Source organism: Pongo pygmaeus, chromosome 10 (assembly GCF_028885625.2).
Source record: "Pongo pygmaeus isolate AG05252 chromosome 10, NHGRI_mPonPyg2-v2.0_pri, whole genome shotgun sequence".
Taxonomy (NCBI): Eukaryota; Metazoa; Chordata; class Mammalia; order Primates; family Hominidae; genus Pongo; species Pongo pygmaeus.
In genome coordinates this window covers 78,423,674-78,444,052 of record NC_072383.2, presented here as the reverse complement: position 1 = coordinate 78,444,052, position 20,379 = coordinate 78,423,674, and the positions used below count along the sequence as shown (strand labels likewise).

At 33.8% G+C, this 20,379-nt stretch overlaps 1 protein-coding gene across 2 annotated transcripts in view; it reads right to left on the bottom strand.

Moving 5' to 3' along the window:
- Window positions 1-6,525: 6,525 nt before the first annotated feature.
- The window catches only part of OTOGL (otogelin like), a 289,364-nt gene continuing 275,510 nt past the window's right edge, over window positions 6,526-20,379 (bottom strand). For both annotated transcript variants that reach the window (XM_054443471.1, XM_054443472.1), the window contains 6 exons: window positions 19,843-20,021; window positions 19,272-19,376; window positions 16,735-16,854; window positions 15,361-15,406; window positions 10,204-10,283; window positions 6,526-9,556 (listed from right to left, as the gene is read on the bottom strand). In XM_054443471.1, coding sequence (XP_054299446.1) covers window positions 9,356-9,556; window positions 10,204-10,283; window positions 15,361-15,406; window positions 16,735-16,854; window positions 19,272-19,376; window positions 19,843-20,021 — 731 coding nt within the window. In that variant the 3' untranslated portion in view covers window positions 6,526-9,355. The remainder of the gene's footprint in view (window positions 9,557-10,203; window positions 10,284-15,360; window positions 15,407-16,734; window positions 16,855-19,271; window positions 19,377-19,842; window positions 20,022-20,379) is intronic.

Below are 20,379 nucleotides of genomic sequence, written 5' to 3'. Positions count from 1 at the left end.
ATCACTGATACTCTTCTTCCAGTTGATCGAATTGGCTACTGAAGCTTGTGCATGCATCACGTAGCTCTCATGCCATGGTTTTCAGCTTCATCAAGTCATTTAAGGACTTCTCTACACTGTTTATTCTAGTTAGCCATTCATCTAGTCTTTTTTCAAGGTTTTTAGCTTCTCTGCGATGGGTTCGAACATCCTCCTTTAGCTCAGATAAGTTTGATCATCTGAAGTCTTCTCTCAACTCGTCCAAGTCATTCTCTGTCCAGCTTTGTTCCATTACCGGCAAGGAGTTGCATTCCTTTGGAGAAGACGCGCTCTAAGTTTTAGAATTTTCAGCTTTTCTGCTCTGGTTTCTCCCCATCTTTGTGGTTTTATCTACCTTTGCTCTTTGATGATGGTGACGTACAGATGGGGTTTTGGTGTGGATGTCCTTTCTGTTTGTTAGTTTTCCTTCTAACAGTCAGGACCCTCAGCTGCAGGTCTGTTGGAGTTTGCTGGAGGTCCACTCCAGACGCTGTTTGCCTGGGTATCACCAGCAGAGGCTGCAGAACAGTGAATATTGCAGAACAGCAGATGTTGCTACCTGATCGTTCCTCTGGAAGCTTCGTCTCAGAGGGGTGCCCAGGCATGTGAGGTGTCAGTCGGCCCCTATTGGGAGGTGCTTCCCAGTTACGCTACTCGGGGGTCAGTGACCCACTTGAGGAGGCAGTCTGTCCATTCTCAGATCTCAAAGTCCGTGCTGGGAGAACCACTACTCTCTTCACAGCTCAGTTGAAAATTGAGAAATCACCTGTCTTCTGCATCACTCACACTGGGAGCTGTAGACTAGAGCTGTTCCTATTCAGCCATCTTGGAACCTCAGTGGTATTCTTAATAATAAAGAAGTTGAAAGATAATCCTTATATTTAAGAGAAATATTTGGCAAAATATTTTGAAAATTACTTATTTCAGTGACTTTAATGCCGAGGTTTATTACTTTGCAAAAGAAAAATCTCTTGGGAGGCCAATGCGGGTGTATCACAAAGTCAGGAGATTGATACCACCCTGGCTAACACGGTGAAACCCTGTCTTTACCAAAAATACACAAAATTAGCTTAAATATAATTTTGATACAAAATACATATTGTTATGAAGGCAGAAAAATTTAAATTACATATTCTTTCATAAAAAACATAGTTTTCTATTTTTTATCCATCCCTAGATTTCTGTAATTGTATTTTTTAAATAGATAATATTTTTATAATATAACAATATAATTTTGTCTTTAGCTAGACATTTAAAACTTTCTCATTAGCAGCTGTTAGTGAATAAACTCTGAGAAGTTTTTTTTTCCCTCCACAAGGATGCAATGAAAAGGCAAGATTCCAAGCACTACATCCATTTATAAGACTTTATTAGAAAAAAAAATGAAGGCTAGTAACACAACAGTAGGTAACTTTTGTACAAATTACCACATGGTGTGTCCTCAGATATATTAGGAAAATGCATAATGTCTGGTGAGTGAATTGGAAAAAGCCTTCCGCTTCTAACCTCAGGAGTTACAGGAAACAGGCTCCTCCCTCTGGGAAGATGCAGCCCCAAACTTGGGTGTTTGGCTTGATAAGAGGACAGTGCCTTCATCTTCATGCAAAGAAAAAAAGGCATTCCTTCCTCTAGGTAGAAACAGCCCCTTGTCAAGTTACACGTCTTGGCTTGAAGAGCCTGACCTACAATTCAGCACTACCTTTCTCTACCTTTCTTATATAAAATAAGCACTTTTATACAATTCCCAACCTGTACAACTATTCACAGCAACCCTGTCTGGGAATATTAGCACAAATATAAATCCTAACCCACTTGAGCTACAGGCCCTCTGGTCAATGATACTTATTATGTATTTTGAAATTATCTGAGTCTATATGTTGTAAAACAAAAATAAAATCCTAAGCCACCCCTAAACCAACTAAACAGACTCCCTCTGGGCCAAGAGGACCCCAGAGAAACCTGAAAAACTAAATTCCTGGCACGAGGTGAAAGGAGGTCATACGAGTCTCATTATGTCTCCTCCCTTTTGGACTTTAGATACAACTGAGCAGTATTAACATGGAAATGAAGGCCATAAGACTGATAAAACAGACTCTGTGTAGCAATAAGATACCAAATTCCAACCTGAGTCTGGTATAGCATCACATGACAGATAGCAGACCCTAAAGGAAATAAAAGTAAATTTTACCCCAAAATATACTTCTTGGACATATTGTGAAATGGTCCTGCAAAGTCTTCTCTTGTGGGGTAAATCTGCATCTATAGAGAATCTCTTTCCCTTTCTAGGTCTTTCCCAGATCTAGGAGAGATTAAATGAGGGTATGACACTTTTTTATTTTGTTTTTTTGAGTTGGAATCTTGCTCTGTCACCCAGGCTGGAGTGCAGTAGCACAATCTTGGCTCACTACAACCTCCGCCTCCCAGGTTCAAGAGATTCTCCTGCCTCTACAGGCGTGACACCACGCCCAGCTAATTTTTGTATTTTTAGTAGAGACGGGTTTTCAACATATTGGCCAGGATGTTCTTGATCTCTTGACCTTGTGATCTGCCTGCCTCAGCCTCCCAAAGTGCTGGGATTACAGGCATGAGCCGCTGCACCCAGCCCTGACACTTTTTTAAGGTCTGAAAGAAGTCATTTACCATCTACTCTCTCTGAAGGCTATAATCTGGAGGTTTCATCTACCTAACAAGGACTTGGTCTCTACAACTGCCATTGTGTTAACTCAAGCATTTCTTTCTACTGACTTCAAGTCTTTAGATAGAACTTAACTCTTTCAACCAACTGCCAATCAGGAAATCTTTGAATCTATCTATGATTTGTAAGCCCCTACCTTCAATATATCCTGCCTCTGTAGGCCAAACCAATGTATACATCCCATATGTTAATTTATGTCTTTGCTTGTAAGTACTATCTCCCTAAAATGTATCACATCAAACTGTAACCTGACCACCTTAGGCACACTTTCTTAGGACCTCTTGAGACTCTTCCTTGGGCCATAGTCAATTGGCTCAGAACAAACTGAATAAACCTCTTTAAATATTTCACAGTTTTACTGTTTTTGGTCAACAATATAACCACAAATCTTCTCAATATATCCATTTTAACTAGTTGAAATATCTGGATTTCAAAAATTTAGTGTTATTTTCTATGTAACGTGAACAGTAAGCTAAAACTTTGCATGGTAATTAATTGCCTGAAAAAAAAAAACTCAAAAACATTTCAGTTCCTATCAAGAGCCTCTTTTCTGCTGGTAGGCATAGCAACTCAAGAGACTGTCTGTCTCTTCTCCTTTTCAGCTTCACTGAATTGATAAATTAGTAATTAATTTGATTCACCTTTTAAAACTAACATGAATGACAGGTTTTATTTTGTTAATAATTTAACTTTTAAAAATGGAATCAAAATTGCTAGATTACATTCATTGCAATATAACCTTTAAAAGGTAGTGTTAGGTAAGTTAAAGTTTGTAAAATTGTTTGTCCTTATAGAGCATAGTTTGAAATTACCAAGTAAGAAAATAGACACAGGAAAAATAGACAAAAGAACTACAGTAAGTATGTAAAAAGGTTTGAATTCAGTGGCAAGCTCAGACACATATACTAGTATCATATGAGCTGATTTTTTTTCTTATTATATCAATGAGTTTATCTGTTACTACATAATATTGATGATGATAAAGGAAACAAACTCATAAATAGTGTTTGTGGGAGCAAAAGTTGATTCACCAGTTATGGAAGACAAATTTGGCAATAGGAAAAGAAATTCTTCACATGTTGATACCACTTGATCCTTCAATTCCACTTCATGCTTAAGGATTTATTTAAATGAAAAAAATAGAAATAAATATCCATTAATGGACTGGCTAAGTCAATTGTGATATTCACTTAATGGACTACCATATAGCATGTAAAATCTCTGCTGCAGGAAAAATGCATAAGAATATAAGAATTTTTACGAACTTAAAAATTACAGAAATATATGTTCAAGATCAGGAGAGGCAGAAAGAAAGGCAAAAATAAATAACCAAATATTCAAAATAAATTATTTGTGTGGCTATTTTGTTTTTACTTTCTACAATCAATACATGAGAGTCTGTTTTTTACTCTTCTCCCTCCCAATATGACAGAGTATACAGTTAAAAGTCTTTACTGATTTAATAACAAAACAATTGCATCTTGTAGTTTTAATGTTTATTTCTGAGCCTATCAGGAAGTATATACGTATGTGTATGTATACACAACATAAACACACACACACACGCAGCGTTGAGATCTGTGAATGGCCAGAGAAGGGGACTGAGAAAGAATGGCCATAGAGGTTGAAGTAGAGCCTGAGGTGGGGAAGACTGGGAGGAAGTAACTTAAGGAAAGTGAGATGACATAGGAGACGATCAAAAGCAAGTACAAGGCAGATTGTTGGACAGCAGGCCACAACTCACAGAGACATACCTGGAAAGGCCAAATGGAACCCCTACATCTTGGAAAGATCACTGGGAGTGAGGAGCAACGATGAGCAATTTGCTGGCTGACTCCTGGGCCTGTCACTCCTTGGTCAGAGTTCACCCCATAGGATATTAACTCCTCTGCTCTTTCCAGCTGTATTACTCAGCTCATCAAGGCATTCATGAGGGCACGTGCTTCTTTCCAGAAGTGGCGGTGGAAGCTACAGCTCCCATGGCAGGCACTGGGCAGGGATAGAGTCCTTCCTCCACAGAAGTAGATTGAGCAGTGATCGGAGGAAGGGAAGGAGGCCCATGGTCGGGGCTGGGTCAGCTGCGCATGCGCGGTGCTCTTCCTGTGTCCACAGCCTGGTGGGAAGAATCCACCATGAAGGTGCAAGCAGAAGCGGGTCCAGCACCACCAGCTGCAGAAATATGAGCATGTGCCTAAGTGAATCTCTGCATGGGCAGAAGTGGAGTGGTGCATGTATCGAGAAAGATTTATCACCTACCAATCTGCTTTCAACCCACTTCACTATGCTTTTGTCCATAAGAAACACCAATTCTTCTTTCTATAAATTCAGTGACTCTTCATCATTTGACAGACCATAACTCTAGTCCCTTGTATAGCCTTGTATTCCCTTAGTTCTATGACCTCCTTCAAGGTTCCAGGCTTTACTTCAACCTCTATGGCCATTCTTTCTCAGTCCTTTTCCCCCGCCATTCTTTTTCTATACAATCCCTTAGATGTAAGAGGTCTTCAAGACTCAGTGTTGGATCCTGTTTTCCTCTCACTATATACTCTTGCCCTAGATAACTTCATTCATTCTCATAGTTTCATACAATTTATATATTAACAAATCCTAAAAATACTTCAACAAAGATTTTTTTTGAGCACCAAACCAATAAAGATAGCCACGTTCTGATAACTTCACTCACTTGTCTAATCAGCCATATCAACATGCTCAGAAATGGATTCTAAACGTTGCCATCTCACAGCTAAAATTCACCTTTCTGTCCAAGGTTTCTATCCTCCATTCATCCAGCTGCTGATCAAACTCAGAGGCATTCTCAAAACACTTTTCTGTGTCATAATGATTACCAAGTCCTCGACTTCACCTCTGAAATATATCTTATATACAACAATTTCTCCTATTGTCACTGCCATTTCTCACCTGTTCTATAGCAATAGCATCATAACAGCCTTTTTGTTTATTGCTTGGCTTCCCAGTTCATCTCACCAGCCTCATTCTATATCACACTCCCCATTACTCAAAACAAAGAAACATCTGCACATTGCGCACATGTACCATAAAACCTAAAGTATAATAATAATAATAATAATCATAATAAAAGAAAAAAAAAGAAAAAGCAGAAAAAAAAATAAATAAAAATAAAAAAATTAAAAAATTAAAAAAAAATAAAAAAAAAAACCAAAGAAACAAACAAACAAAATTCTGTTTATCAGTTCCCTGGTCAGCCTTTGTCCTTTCCTCTCAAAAGACCTTGATGCACGTTGTTCCCTTCTCTTGGAAATGCTTTATTGTTTGACTCACACTTATCCTTCAGGTCTCAGCTTACACATCATTTTCCCAGAGGCCTCCCTTTACTTTTCAGCCAATCCAAATTAGATTCTGCTATGTCACTGTCTCAGCAACCTCTACTCTTCCCTCGCAGCATGTATCATAACTTAGAATTGTTCATTTATTTATATTAGTATATATATATAATTTAAATATTTGAAATGCAATACATTCATAATTCAAAAACCAAAATGTATATTAAAATACATGTGGAGAAGTCTTGTTTGCATACCAATCTTCATCTACCCTGATCCACCTCCACCATTGGTTTTTGCCATTTTATTATCTCATTGTTTACTTCCTATGTAAATATGATTATATTTTCTTATTTAGGCCCTTTTTAATTTACAACACCTAGAAATCTAATATGCTGTTCTAGATTTCAATACATTATTCAATTTAAAAATATGTGTTAGAAATCATCCCACACCAATATATACATTTCTTTTTCATTCTTTTTTCACAGATGCATAGTATTACATATGTGGATTAACATACTTTATTCAACTATTGTTGGTTCTTTTCTATTACAAACAATCCTGCAATTAATAACCTTCGCAAATACCACTTTGTATTTGTACAGGCGTTTGTACAGCTTATATATTCTAGGCAGTTTGGTCAAACCAAAAAGCACTTCTAATATTAGTATACATTGCTAGGTTTTCCCTAGGATTTCTACAATTTTGTGTTACCATCAATGACATGTGAGAGTGTTTATCTTCCCAGAGCCTTAAAAAATAAAAGTATCATTAAACTGCTGGTTTTTTACCAGTCTGGTAGGTGAGAAATTGAATTTCTGTAGATTGAATGTAAAATATTTTTTATTAACTAGAAGTGTGCTCAGTTATCTTTTTTGTTAAAGGATCCACTAGTCTTACTTATTTTTCTTTCAACTGTCAGTTTATATCTTTGGCTCATTTTTCTATCAGGTTGTTAATTTTTTCCTTTTGTTATTTTTTTCAAGAGTTCTTTACATACAGGAGGATTAGACTGTGTCACTGATATATCACAAATATTGTTTCTTTGGTTTTATCTTTTTTTGACTTTTTTCTGCCAAGCAGAATTTATCTGTTTTCAGTTTTCTAACTGTTAAATCTATGAATCATTTATTTGGGGTATCTGGATACTGAGTCACAATTAGAATGGCTCTCCTCAATCTAAGATTTCTTCCCTATTTTCTTTTGTAACTCCTATCTTCTTTTGTTTTTGGACATTTAAATCTCTGATTCATTTGAAGGTTATCCTAATGTCAATGGATGTATGAATTCAAATTTTTCTTTATCTATGTAACCATTCAGTTGTCCCAACACCATTTATTGAGGACCAATTTGCACTCTTCCACTGATTTCAGAGTCATCTTTATCACATGCCACATTCTAATAAGTTTTGGGATCTCTTTCTGGACATTCTCATATCATATGTATGGCTATTTAAGGCCTGCTCTCTTACTAGACTCTAAGTATCAAGGGGGTTAGGACTGTGTCTGTTTAGTTTTGCCTGTGTCCCAAGAGTTTATAATAGTGCCTGGCACATGTAGGCCCTAAATGCTTATTTGTTGCATTTGTTGAATGTTATAAAGTTCTGGGAGAGTGTTTCCCATTTCTCTACAAATAGGTTTAAAGATTATTTAATATTTTTAATAACGAATATTTTACAGAAAATGGAAATAAAAATGGGCAATAGACAATATACATTAGTTACTTCTATTTGAGATACATAACATTTTCTCTTAAGCGAACTATTAATATATTTTAAGCAAAAACACTTAATTTTATATATATATATATATGTTAATAGGAATCAGAGAATATTGAAATGTTAACCTCTCAGGAACACTTATATTAAGCACAAACAGGATAAATCAATTGCATATACAGTAAACACTGGGATTTGCAGATGCAATGTTAATTTTTTCACACATATTTAAGTAACCCAAGAGATCTAAAATATTCAGTAAGTTGCAATATTTTGGGGACACATGATTTTGAAATGAAAACATTAGTATGTGAAAGCAGGTAATCTAGTTTAAGCCTAAGCCCACCCTTGAGGCCCAGTATCTGCTTTGCAATGAGACTTTACTGTTCTTTTGTTGATGTTTGACTTCACTTGATACAATTACACTAAGTAGGGCATTCACTCCTTTATACTGAGGAGAAAATTCAGACAATTTTTAATTATAGGTGGCAAAGAATTTGGATATTTCCAAAGACCTCAATACATTCTTCTTGCAAATGTCAATAATATACCATATTTTAAAAGTGCAGCATTCCATTTTAAAGTTATTGATACATTCAGATAAATTTATTTCATTCTTCATTGGCAAAGCAGCAGCATTAACAGCAAAACAGCACTCAACTTCAATAGTATGCAAGTACATCCTCAAAATTAAATATTAATGAGACAGTAACTAAATGTTAAATACTGACAACACATTTAATAGCAGTTTTAATTATATAAAAAATAACAGTTCAAGATCTATCTCCTCTATTTAGCAAATGATGCTATATTTCCCTGCTCCTTACTATTGGAATAACAGTGTATGGGGGACATTTTTCAAACATGTTAAACTTAAAATACTTAATTCTATCCAATGCAAACTCTTTAAGAATGAAAGATTCTGTGATATCCTCTTACTACATACTGCTCAGGATTTTAAAAGTGATATAGTACTGGAATAAGAGAGAGCTAGAATTTAATCCAACTGTTAACATGAATTTACTATATTATTACACTGAATAAATTTGTACGAGTCACACAGCTTCTCTGGTTATCTGTTACACCTGCAAAATGAGGGGAATTTATAATGACTTCTCTAATAACCATTAAGGTTTTAAATAATCTATTATCTATCTCTAAGCATATCACTCTTTATTGCCATCTAGATGACAATTTTAACTGATCACATTTACCAGATTAAGGAGTACATATTAAAGGGTATCTTAATTTGGATAGCTATAGCAGACTTCGCAAATTAAGAAAAAAAGAGCTATTGAGTGAAATCAAAGGAATTTTGCAAAATAACCTTCCAATTGATGAGAATATACTGTATCTGCACCAAGTTGCAATTAAATACATAACAGCATTTCAGCTGAACAACTTAGTCATTTGATTTTCTAAAATAGAGTAAAGCAATACCTTTAATTTTGCTATTGAAACTGTATATATTTTGTACCAATTGCTAAATTTCCACATTCCAAGTCTGAAAAATACAGTATTGTTAAACAGCATAAATCTGCCACATGCCTAAGTAATAGTAATAAAAGTTAATTCTATCTGACGTTATGATGTTGTATAGAGCTCTTGGAACCTAAGAGTTTAATTCCACTGGCATGTACAGTCTATGGGTTCCTGGAGAGTGTACATAATTTCAGTGCCATTTCCTGAGCAATACAGAGGCACAGACAAGTTTCGTACTCCATTTTCACGACAACACTTGCAGAATCTTAGGTGACTTTCAATATTGATGTTATATATGGTAGCTGATGGGCATTTGCCGTCACAAGATGCAACATTTATCTGTAAGAAGTGACAATAAGAAAAAAAGTCTTCAATTTTTAAAAGTACTGGTTATTATTTGATTCCACTAAGAAAATCTGATGAAAAGCTTTCTTCCTCATCACTCCAACCCTCACGCTTCTGCATGTTGCAAGATTGTAAAAAACAATAAATGAAACATCATTCACGTAAGTCAAAGGGATGTTTCATGGCAATGCTCAACATAGCATTCAAAGCATTAAATGTGCACACACAACTCGACATAAATATATATGGAATATGTTAATCACAATGTAGTTAATCTATTGTAACCTGTGTCATATCATGGCTCAAGTATGCTGCAGGTCATATTAAAAGGGACAAAGTTAGAAGCAGAACTCTTTTTGCTGAGTAAAACTGCGTAGTGAAGGCAACATGTAGTCAAATACATTTAGATTCAATTTCTATCCCTCTGGATTGCAACCATCATTCAGAACTGCTGATTATGCTAAGAATAATTCATACTTCTTCACAAACAGAATATTGCAACATTAGAATGTAGGAATAATCTCAGTTAAATATTGTAAGTGTTGGCATTTTGTTGGCTTACAAACTTATTCTTTCTGTAACACACATACTTTCTAAAAAGATGTGTGCATTTATGTAGCAAATGACATTTTTCCACTTACAAGGCTTTGGCTCATACAGTCCTGTTTCCTTATGACCGATTTAATGATCACTTTCTGGCATATTCTTTCTTCTCGTTTGCCTGATAAAATATAAAATGTATTTATTCATCAAAGGCCTATGTTAAATTGTTTCTTAAATTAAACATATGAATATATTTATAGTTGAAAATTGGTGTATTTATATAAAATATATTCCAGTATTGAAAGATATTTAAAACTTCTCTCTTACATTTTTATGTGCAATATTTATTTTCATCTTCTAAATAGATTTTCTTATATTTTCTGGCTTTACACTTATTGATTTCCACTTTATATCTTATTGTCTTAGAATAATTATCATGATCAGAAATCAGAAATATTCCACACATGTAATAATGCTAACATCAACCTGTGTGTGGCATATATGTGTTTAAAATAATTTTTGGAATGAACCATAAAGTGTATAAGTAGATATATGCATACGTAATTAATGCATAACTACATATATACATCAATTTTAAAATGAAAATTGAGACATTTAAAACTACATTATCTTAATGGACATTAATATAAAATAATGCAAAATTTTAATAGAATCACTTATCAACCATATTGAAGTGTATGGATGAGTCTTACTTGATTTTATGGCTCTGAAATGGTGTTTTATAATTTCAAATGAAAACACTTTGTATGCATTCATGATATCTTAATATATATCTGTGTGTATAATGGATTATCACATGCTATTTCATGCAAGCATCTATATTTAATGATGTATGATAGTGAATGTAATCCCTGAATCAAGATGCAAAAACCAAGGTTCTCTCTATTACAACTTGCTTTGTTATTTTAGGAAAATCACTGAATTATCCTGCTGAGTTTCCTTACTTCAAAGAGTGAACTTATATCCCAATTTTCAAATACATTTAGCCATGAAATCCTAATTTAAAACAATCTCAACATGTAAAATAGATAAAGATTAAGCTACTCTGCCTGAAGGAGAGATGGGTAGCTAAGACTGACTGAAGCACTACTGTCCTCAAGGTCACTCATGACCTCCAAATTGCTAAATTTCAAGATCATCTCTCAGTTCTCACCCTATTTGACTTCTCAGCAGCATTTGACCCAGTCCATCACTCTGTCCTCTTTTTTTTTAAATTTTATTATTATTATACTTTAAGTTTTAGGGTACATGTGCACAACACACTCTTTAATGCACCTTCCATACTTGGCTTCCTGAGCTCACCTGCTTTGGTTTTCATCCTATCTCACTCACGGCTCCTCCTCAGTCTCCTATGCTGGTTCTATCTCTTTTCACTGACCTCCTGCTCATGGTGTGACTCAAGGCTCAGTGCTGTTGGTTGAGTGCAGGCTGTTCTGCCCCTTATGGTGCTTTCACTCAGTGATTATTTCCTTAGCCCTTCCATTCTTACATAAGTTCAAGAATAAAGAATAGTCAAGGAAAAAAATCATCTTTACCATGACCTATAAGATGCCTCACCCTCTTCTTTCTATCACCTTCCTCCTCTCACTTTCTGTGCAATAGCCACATTTTGCTATTTCCTCCACTTTGAACACTCTTCACCATCTGGATGGCTTCCCAAGTACACTCAGTCTCTACTCAAATGACGCCTCATCACCAAGGCATTTTCTAAGCCCCCGCTTAAGTTAGCAACCCAGCTCCTCTCATTCTCCATTCCTTTTATTCTACATTATTTTTCTTTATACCACTCATCACTAAATGACATATTAGAATATATTTATGGGTTCGGTGTTTCTTCTCCTTCTTGGTAATTAGCACACTCCATGCAGATATTGCTTCATTCACTATTATGGTCCCAGTGGCTAAAAAGATGTTTGTCATGTAGGCATCCAGTAAAAACCCAACGAGTTAATTCATTCAGTAAATGAAACCAGGGCAGCATTAACTTATCGTTAGCTGAGTTTGTTTGTACCAAGAGTCATTTCTAATTCATTCCTCAAAAACTTTATTGTAACAGATTTTATTCAACACAGAGCCTGCGATAGTATCCAACCTCCACAATCTCTTCAACACAGCCTAGTCTTCAGAAAGCAAAGGCAGCAGGAAAGGGTTTTCTAATATGCCAGCAGAAACTACATTACAAGTCCTTTCACATCAGATGAGAGAAACTGAAGTGGCTTGTTATTATTCTGCAACTTCAAAGAACTTAGCAGAGTTGAAAGATCCTGGGCCCAGATGCTGGACAGGCCTAAATTTATTATTTACTACTATGATCAGCTTCTCTCTGAACCTTCTATTTCTCATCTGTAGGGAAAACATACCTGCCTCCCAGAACTGTTGTGAGGATTAGGTGTGGTCCTGTCAGCAATGTGCTTAATAGAGTGTCAGTGTGTGGCAGGCAATAGTGGTCATTCATATGATTAGTCACAGAGATAATCCCCTGTCTGCCCTGAGATAACATAACTGTACTCACTTCTCTAATAATTAACATGGGGATACAGAAGCCAGGGCCTTAACATTGCCATGTGACTCTATTCCTCCATCTCATACCTAAGGAAGAGTCTAGACTCTGAAGAAGAAGATGGAAAAAAAAAAGTGAAATCTTAAATTTCCTCATATTCTAAAGCTAAATTTCATTCCTTGAGTCCCTGATACAATGACTATTCGATTCATATTAGTTTATATTTGATTTAGAGAATTCTGAATGAAAAAGTGCTTATTTCTAATGAACAGAATGTTTTTAATCAGTGTGTATCTAATTAAAGCCTTAGTAATTAAAAATATATAGGTGATATTATACTATCCCTAAAAGTCTTTGCAATATAATTATCATGGGTTGAATTGTGTCTTTTAAAATGCCTGTGTATCTTAGAATGTGATCTTATTTGGACACAAGATCTTTGCAGGAATAATTGAGCAAAAATGAGATCATTAGGAGGTGCTAATTCAATATTACTGGTGTTCATGTAAAAAGGGGAAATCTGGAGTTAGACACACATACGGGAAAAACAACATGTGAGCATGAAGATGGCCATCTACATGCCAAGGAAAGAGGTTTGGAGCAGATCTCTCTCTCATAATACCTCCAAGGAATGAGCCCTGCTGACATCTTGGTTTTGGAGTTCTAATCTCCATAAATTTCTATTTCCAGCCACTTTTTGGTTTGTTACAGCAGCCCTGCAAACTAATATAATAATAAATTAGATGTCAGGCCATCCTATGTTGGACTTTTTTGCTTGTTGTCGGTGTATATGTGTGCATTGAGTTTGGCTTTTTAGACATTATGTAAATAAAAATTCAGTCATTCTAGCCCTGCCACTTCAGCAGAACTCATCATTCAGCCTCTGCCCTTTCCTAAAACTTGTCCTGGCAATGTTCCAGAATACCATGAAGAGTTAAGAAGCAGGACATGAAATCAGGCCCGCAGTAGATTCCTAGCATTATCACTTATAAGAGGTATGACTTGGACAAATTATTTAACCCCACTAAGTGGAAAATCAAGCTAATGTCAGAACCTATTTCATTGGATTTTGGGGGTAATAAATTATAATATATTACATATTATATATTGTATATAGATAGTATATGTTATATAGTATTTGTATTAATATTTTAATACATTCTAATATTCTGTTCAATATGACTCTACATATCTAAAAATATAAGACTAATCTTACATATTTATGGGATTTAGTCTTTCATGAAAGAAATTCAGAAATCTTCCTCAAGATGCATGTCAGTTCATATCTAAAAATCTGGCCCTATACCACAATTTTTTGCTTTGTTTTGTTTTGTTTTGTTTTTTGGAGACAGAGTCTAGCTCTGTCACCAGGCTGGAGTGCAGTGGCGTGATCTTGGCTCACTGTAACCTCCGCCTCTTGGGTTCAAGTGATTCTCCTGCCTCAGCCTCCCAAGTAGCTGAGATCACAGGCACATGCTGCCATGTCCAGCTAATTTTTGTATTTTTAGTAGAGACGGGGTTTCACCATGTTGGTCAGGATGGTCTCAATCTTCTGACCTTGTGATCCACCCACCTTGTCCTCCCAGAGTGCTGTGATTACAGCATGGTATTATTAAATTGAACTTTGTTGTGCCCTTTCCTAAAAGCTTCTCTAAATTTTAAAATTACTGTCTATGCCAATTTTCTCAAAATTTCTATTTTTATATTGAGATAAATTCATAAACACTTTAAAAAGAAAAAATAAATGTGGTTTCATGGATAACCCTCTATTCTATTTCAGTCCTTAAAATTATTCAAAATTAGTATGAAATAGTAGTCCCAGCACTTTGGGAGGCTGAAGTGGGCAGATCACTTGAGCCCAGGAGTTTGAGGCCAACCTGGCCAACACTGAAACCCCATCTCTACTAAAAATATAAAAATTAGCCGGGCGTGATGGCGCATGCCTGTAATCCCAGCTACTCAGGAGGCTGAGGCATGAGAATTGCTTGGACCCGGCAGACAGAGGTTGTAGTGAGCTAAGATCATGACACTACACTCCGGCCTGGGCAATAGAGCAAAACTCCGCCTCATTAAAAAAAAAAATTACTATGAAATAAACCTTATAATCCAAGCTAATAAAAAATACATTGCATTCAGATAGCTTTAATTATGAAGATAATTATGAGAACTTTTATGAAAAGGATATAAATATTATTTACTAAAATATTATCCAAATTTATTGTACAAAACTATATACTTATTCAAACAGGTTTGAAAAATACTGCACCCCATATGTTGTTTTTGGAGTCATAATGCCATTCTAACTGTCATCTACTTGTTTAAGTTCAGCATGGTTCAAACAAATATGATCACAAGACACTTTTAAATTTTAAATATACTGAAATCTTATGAAATATCTTTTGTAATATGCCACAATAAAAAAATTTATATTTAAATTAAAATTAATCTAAATGAAAACACTTTCTTTACACTCCAGAAGTTAAAGACTAATTTACAAAATTATTAACCATATGATAATTTAAGTTTTAAATTTTAAGATTTAACCTTTAAGTTAAAGACTAAATTATAAAATTATTAACCATATGATACAAAAAATATACAATACAAAAACACTTTATAAAATTTGTTTCTCCCTTTGCATCATAGGAATTGAATTTTGTGAGAAAAACCATAATCACTATGAGCAATTAAAACTAATCTATCAAGTAAATGCATGGAATATGCTCTCACTTACAGATCTTGCAACAGCCTTCATTATAAAGCTTCACAATCCCTTCATTCTAGAAAGAGAAAAAAGGAATAAAGTCAAAGAATATAGTGTTCTTCCATGTTCTCTTATACTAGAAAAAGAAAACTAACTTTTCTAAAACTTTTATCAAATATCACAAAGGCTTTATACAAAAATAATTGGAATTTAACTATTACTAAAAAGAATTTGTTTTTAAAATCTGGAGTAGATATTTTGTTTAAAATTATATTATTTATACATTGGTACTATGGAAAGAGTGTAAAAGGATTATTCTACTTAAAAGGACACTTTAAATGCCACAAAATATTCTTACTAAAACAAAATAATAACAGCTATTCTAAATAATGACCATTATATATTTTCAACTCCTTGAAATAACCTAAACTACTTCCATTTGACTTGAGTTTCTGAATATAACTGAATGTTAAAATTGTACATCTTTTTCTTTGATAGTTTTTATAAAAAAAATTTCCTTCCTTGGAAGGACTCTTGTCTAAGACTAAATTTTTATGAAAATTACTAATTGCTTTAGCAACCTACTAACTGCAATTGAAATAAGAGAACGATTTACGCTATAAATATTAGTCTGTGAAACAAGATGATGCCCAAGTTTTTTCCAGAGCTGAAATTCTGTGACTTTAGTACATGTTATATCTAGCTAGTCAGCCAGCCGTCCTCATTGAAAAGGTACATCCTGAAAAAAAATCAATGAGACTAGACTGTACTATTTTTCTACACAACAGAACAAAGCTTAGCTTTCATTAGGAATTATTATTGTCTAAATAAATAAAGCTACAAAAATCTTGCAAAATAAAAATTATATCATGTTCACAAATCTACTTTTCCAGTAAACTCTTCTCTGAGAGAATAGGGAAATTGATAGAGCAAAACTTAAGAATAGGCAATCCTGTGACTTGTACTAAATTTTTCAGTGACCTGTGACCAGAAAAGCGAGGGCAAACGTCATACAGGCCAGCATGCATTAAAGTTGAATGACATCAAAAATCTGACTGTTTGTTTAAGAAAGAAAATTGGAAAAGCTCTGATTCCTTAGCTTATTAATCCACATTAAAGGGAAGGCCAAGTCTGCTGACCAAATGATTTTTCTATAATCTTTGGATCTATAGATAAAAACCCAATGATTGCAAAGTATCTATTCAAAGGCAGAATTATCTGGAATACCATATATAACTCAAAATTTCAAATGGGAAAAATAGAACAGAGCTTTTATTCATTCATGAAAATAACACATTCACCATTATTTATAAGCCACAATGAAAGTATGACCTTAGAAAATATTAATGTATATTTTCTAAATTATATAATACTAAATTTTCTTAGATACAACAAAGTACAAACCATTTTGCATTCAGTCTCATTAAAAGGGGGACAGACCATAGTGTAGTTCAGAATTATTGCTCCTTCATCAGTTTTAACACATTCATATGTGGTGCAATTGTAGTGCCAGGTACTCCCTACCTAAAAATCAAAAAGAAAGTTACTATTTAGCATATTAAAATCTGCAGTATTTATTAAGTGCAATATTACTTTATTGAATAAAAAGTCAAATCAAGATGCAGAGGCTTCTTGTGACACACAAAGTTCCATCTGAAAATGACCCTAAATTTATCTAAAATGATTAAAAATACTTACAAGTGTACAGTGTATACTTATCTAAAATGATAAATATACATACACATATATGGTGTGTTTGTATATGCTAGGTTTCATACTAGAACTGAGAGGTAAATGTGAAATAAAACAATAGAGAGTGAAGAAGCAAATAGGTATCTGTTTCTGCTACAAAATTATCTAATTTAACCAAGTGTCAAAGGTCTTGCTCTAATATTTCCTCACTAATTATAAAACAACAAATCATATTACTTATATACCTCCTTCCTTGAGACGTGTTTATTCTTCCTTCTACTCCCTTATCACCAAAAAGTTTAAAGAAATATTTAAATAACAGTGTTTATTGGCTTGTGATTCTAATTGTGTATACCCTACATTATTTTAAAATTTATCCCTATTCTTTCAAGAAATATTTAAATATAATAACCATTTCATTCCTGATTTCAGAATTTCTACTTAAAAGTAAAGTAATTTGATCTTTCCATCTTATGTTCTATTTCAGAATCTGATGATTACTAAAATTGAAGAATTATTCAAATTGATCATGCGTAATCCTACATAGAAAATCTTTTTATGTAATAAATAAAATATTGCATAATTATAAATTTAAAAAAAAAAAAAGTAAAGTCAGCTGAAATAATTGTTAATCTATATTTTTATTTTATAACTCACTTTTAAAAAATAAAAGTAGTTAATGTCAGCATTACTTCATCACTTAGGCAAAAAGGAAAATTCATAAAAGAGATGGAAAATTCGTCTCTTTTTCATTTTATTCTACTTTATTTTAAGAAGGTTGGCCATGGTGGGGCGTGTGTTCTTCTAGGCCTTCTCAATTTCTCATAGATTTTACTTTAAATTAATTAAGGCCATTCTCTTAATAAATTTGTACATCAGCCCAAGCCGCAAGCTATGGTGCAGAAGGCTACATTTTTGAATCTCAAGTTACTTTTCGTGCTGCTGGACAAATTGACTTAATTCTGTGCAAGCAAACACTTGGTATTTTAAGGTTTTTTATTGCCACTCTATCCTTACTACTACTCATGATTCAAACATCTACCCCTGTTCTGAATCAGGATGTTGACACTTTATGGTTATATTCAGATGAACAGTAACTGCTACACTCTTAAAAGCACTTAAGGAAAGTGTAAGCATGTCCTAAATAGTCAACCATTTAACCTGGGAAAACACAGGCTTTTCTGTTTAATTAAGTATCAGGCCAATCTATAGACATAATCTTAAAGGATTTTCAGCAGTAATGAAGACAGTTTGGGAAAGGAGAAGGCACTTTAAAGACATGAAACCTTACATTACATGCTCTTAGATATTTTTAAACATAATAAGTTCGTTGGATTCAGGTATTTTTCCCTTTGCATTTAAAAAATATGTTTCTCATTTGTTTGCATATTTAATTATGTCAAAGCTGAGAAATTCATGAGTTAAATTTATAAATGTCATTTGCAACCAAATGAAGTATTTATTTTTGAAAAGAAAGGGTGAAGGAACCAATACTGATTTGTACATAATAAAAATATATGTGTGTATTATACATATATATATTTTTTTCCTCCTTGACACTACTTTCTCACCATATCAAGTGTATTTTTGTACTTTACATATAGGTTAGAAAAATGTCAATTGTCTATTCCAAAGAATTCTATCTCTGTGATAGATTATATTTATGCTAATCTGTTGATACCTCTGTTAATTTGCTTTAAGAGATAGAATTTTATTTTTGTAAGTTGCAAAAAAAAATAATAGCAGTAGTCAAACTTTGGCTTGAAGATTCCTTACAGATCAGTAAAGAATTCTGATGAACCTGACTACTTTCTTGTCTCTTGATTCTAATTTTATGTATAGCTTAAGGTCTTCTATGAACCTCAATTAGAAAAGATCTGTAAATATTCAAATTCAAGAAACAGTAATATCTAATTTATCTGAAATCAAAAATCGGCTGTCACATAAAAATATTAATTGTTCCTTTCTTTCACAATCAGCATTTCCCAAAGCCTATTTCTTACATCTAGAAAAAAGAAGTGAAGATCTATGATAAAATAAGTTTGAGTCACAAGTTAAGCATTTTTCTTTACAACATAAACTATCAGATACTTTAAAATGTAACAAATGTAACTGTGTCTTGTGTGCTGTAGGTGTACTGTGTTTATTGTATGCAGTGCAGTGTGTGTAGGGGGGACATTTTCCAAACTTTGACTCAAGAACTCCTCCTTCAGAAAATAGCACAGAGCATTATTCTCCATGAAACATACCACGTATACAACTGATGTTCCATTTTCCATATGAAATTTGCAGGATACATTTTTGCAGGTACCACAACAATCATAATCACTTGGGGATGGAGTATATACCTGGTGCTGCATATAATGACATTAGATTAGTGACACCATATCAATATTTTTAATGAATTACTTCTGGAGAGTTATTTCTTCCAAACATAACTACAAGCTCTCTCCAGACAACTGTAAGAATTTCTAAGGTTGAATATGAGAAGCTTCCAATAATAATTGACTTTATATGGTTATATTAGAAGTGAGGTAGATGTTAACCTTTACTTCTAACAGCCAAATTCATCAACCAGGTGTAACAACCTCAGGTAAGGCAACCTGGCAAGCTGTAGATAATAAGACTCCAGAAGGTTCAAGGTTATGCACAGGAAAGTGAAAGTCTATGTTTTATAGATGCATTACAAAATAGTAGACTATTGAAGAACTATATAATATATATTTTTAACTAACGGAGTATTCACCATTTCAAATTCTATAACTCTGCCATTTTTGAATGCATTAACTCTCACCAGAATGAATTACAAGGAATACTTACAACATCACATTTCTTTGAACAATTCACCAGTGTAAAATTCAGAGTGTGAAAGCCTGTATGGTTATCTTTTTCTTCCAGACACTCTATAGTATAACAAAAGTCTTCTTCCAAATACTTTATCATGGATTGTCCAGGATTCAATACTGATACTTCTTGAAATACACACACATCATCCTTTTCTAAGAACAGAAAATATAGTCAATAAGAAAATATACTGTTGAGTTTTGTACTAATCCATCATTGGAACTTATATTTGAGTCTATGTTTTCATTGTGATGTGCCAATTTTTCAAAACTAATGAAGATCTTCATATTTACGTATTTTTAATAGCCCAATATTTACTTAAAAATGTAGTACATTATTCCTTAACATAAAATAAAAATTTATCTATAAAATCAACTGCTATTTAATTATTGAACTTCCTCCAAAAGCTATATTTTAGAGCAAGTTTGGAATATGATCTCTTGGCCAGGCACAGTGGCTCACGCCTATAATCCCAGTACTTTGTGAGGCCAAGGAGAGAGGATTGCTAGAGAC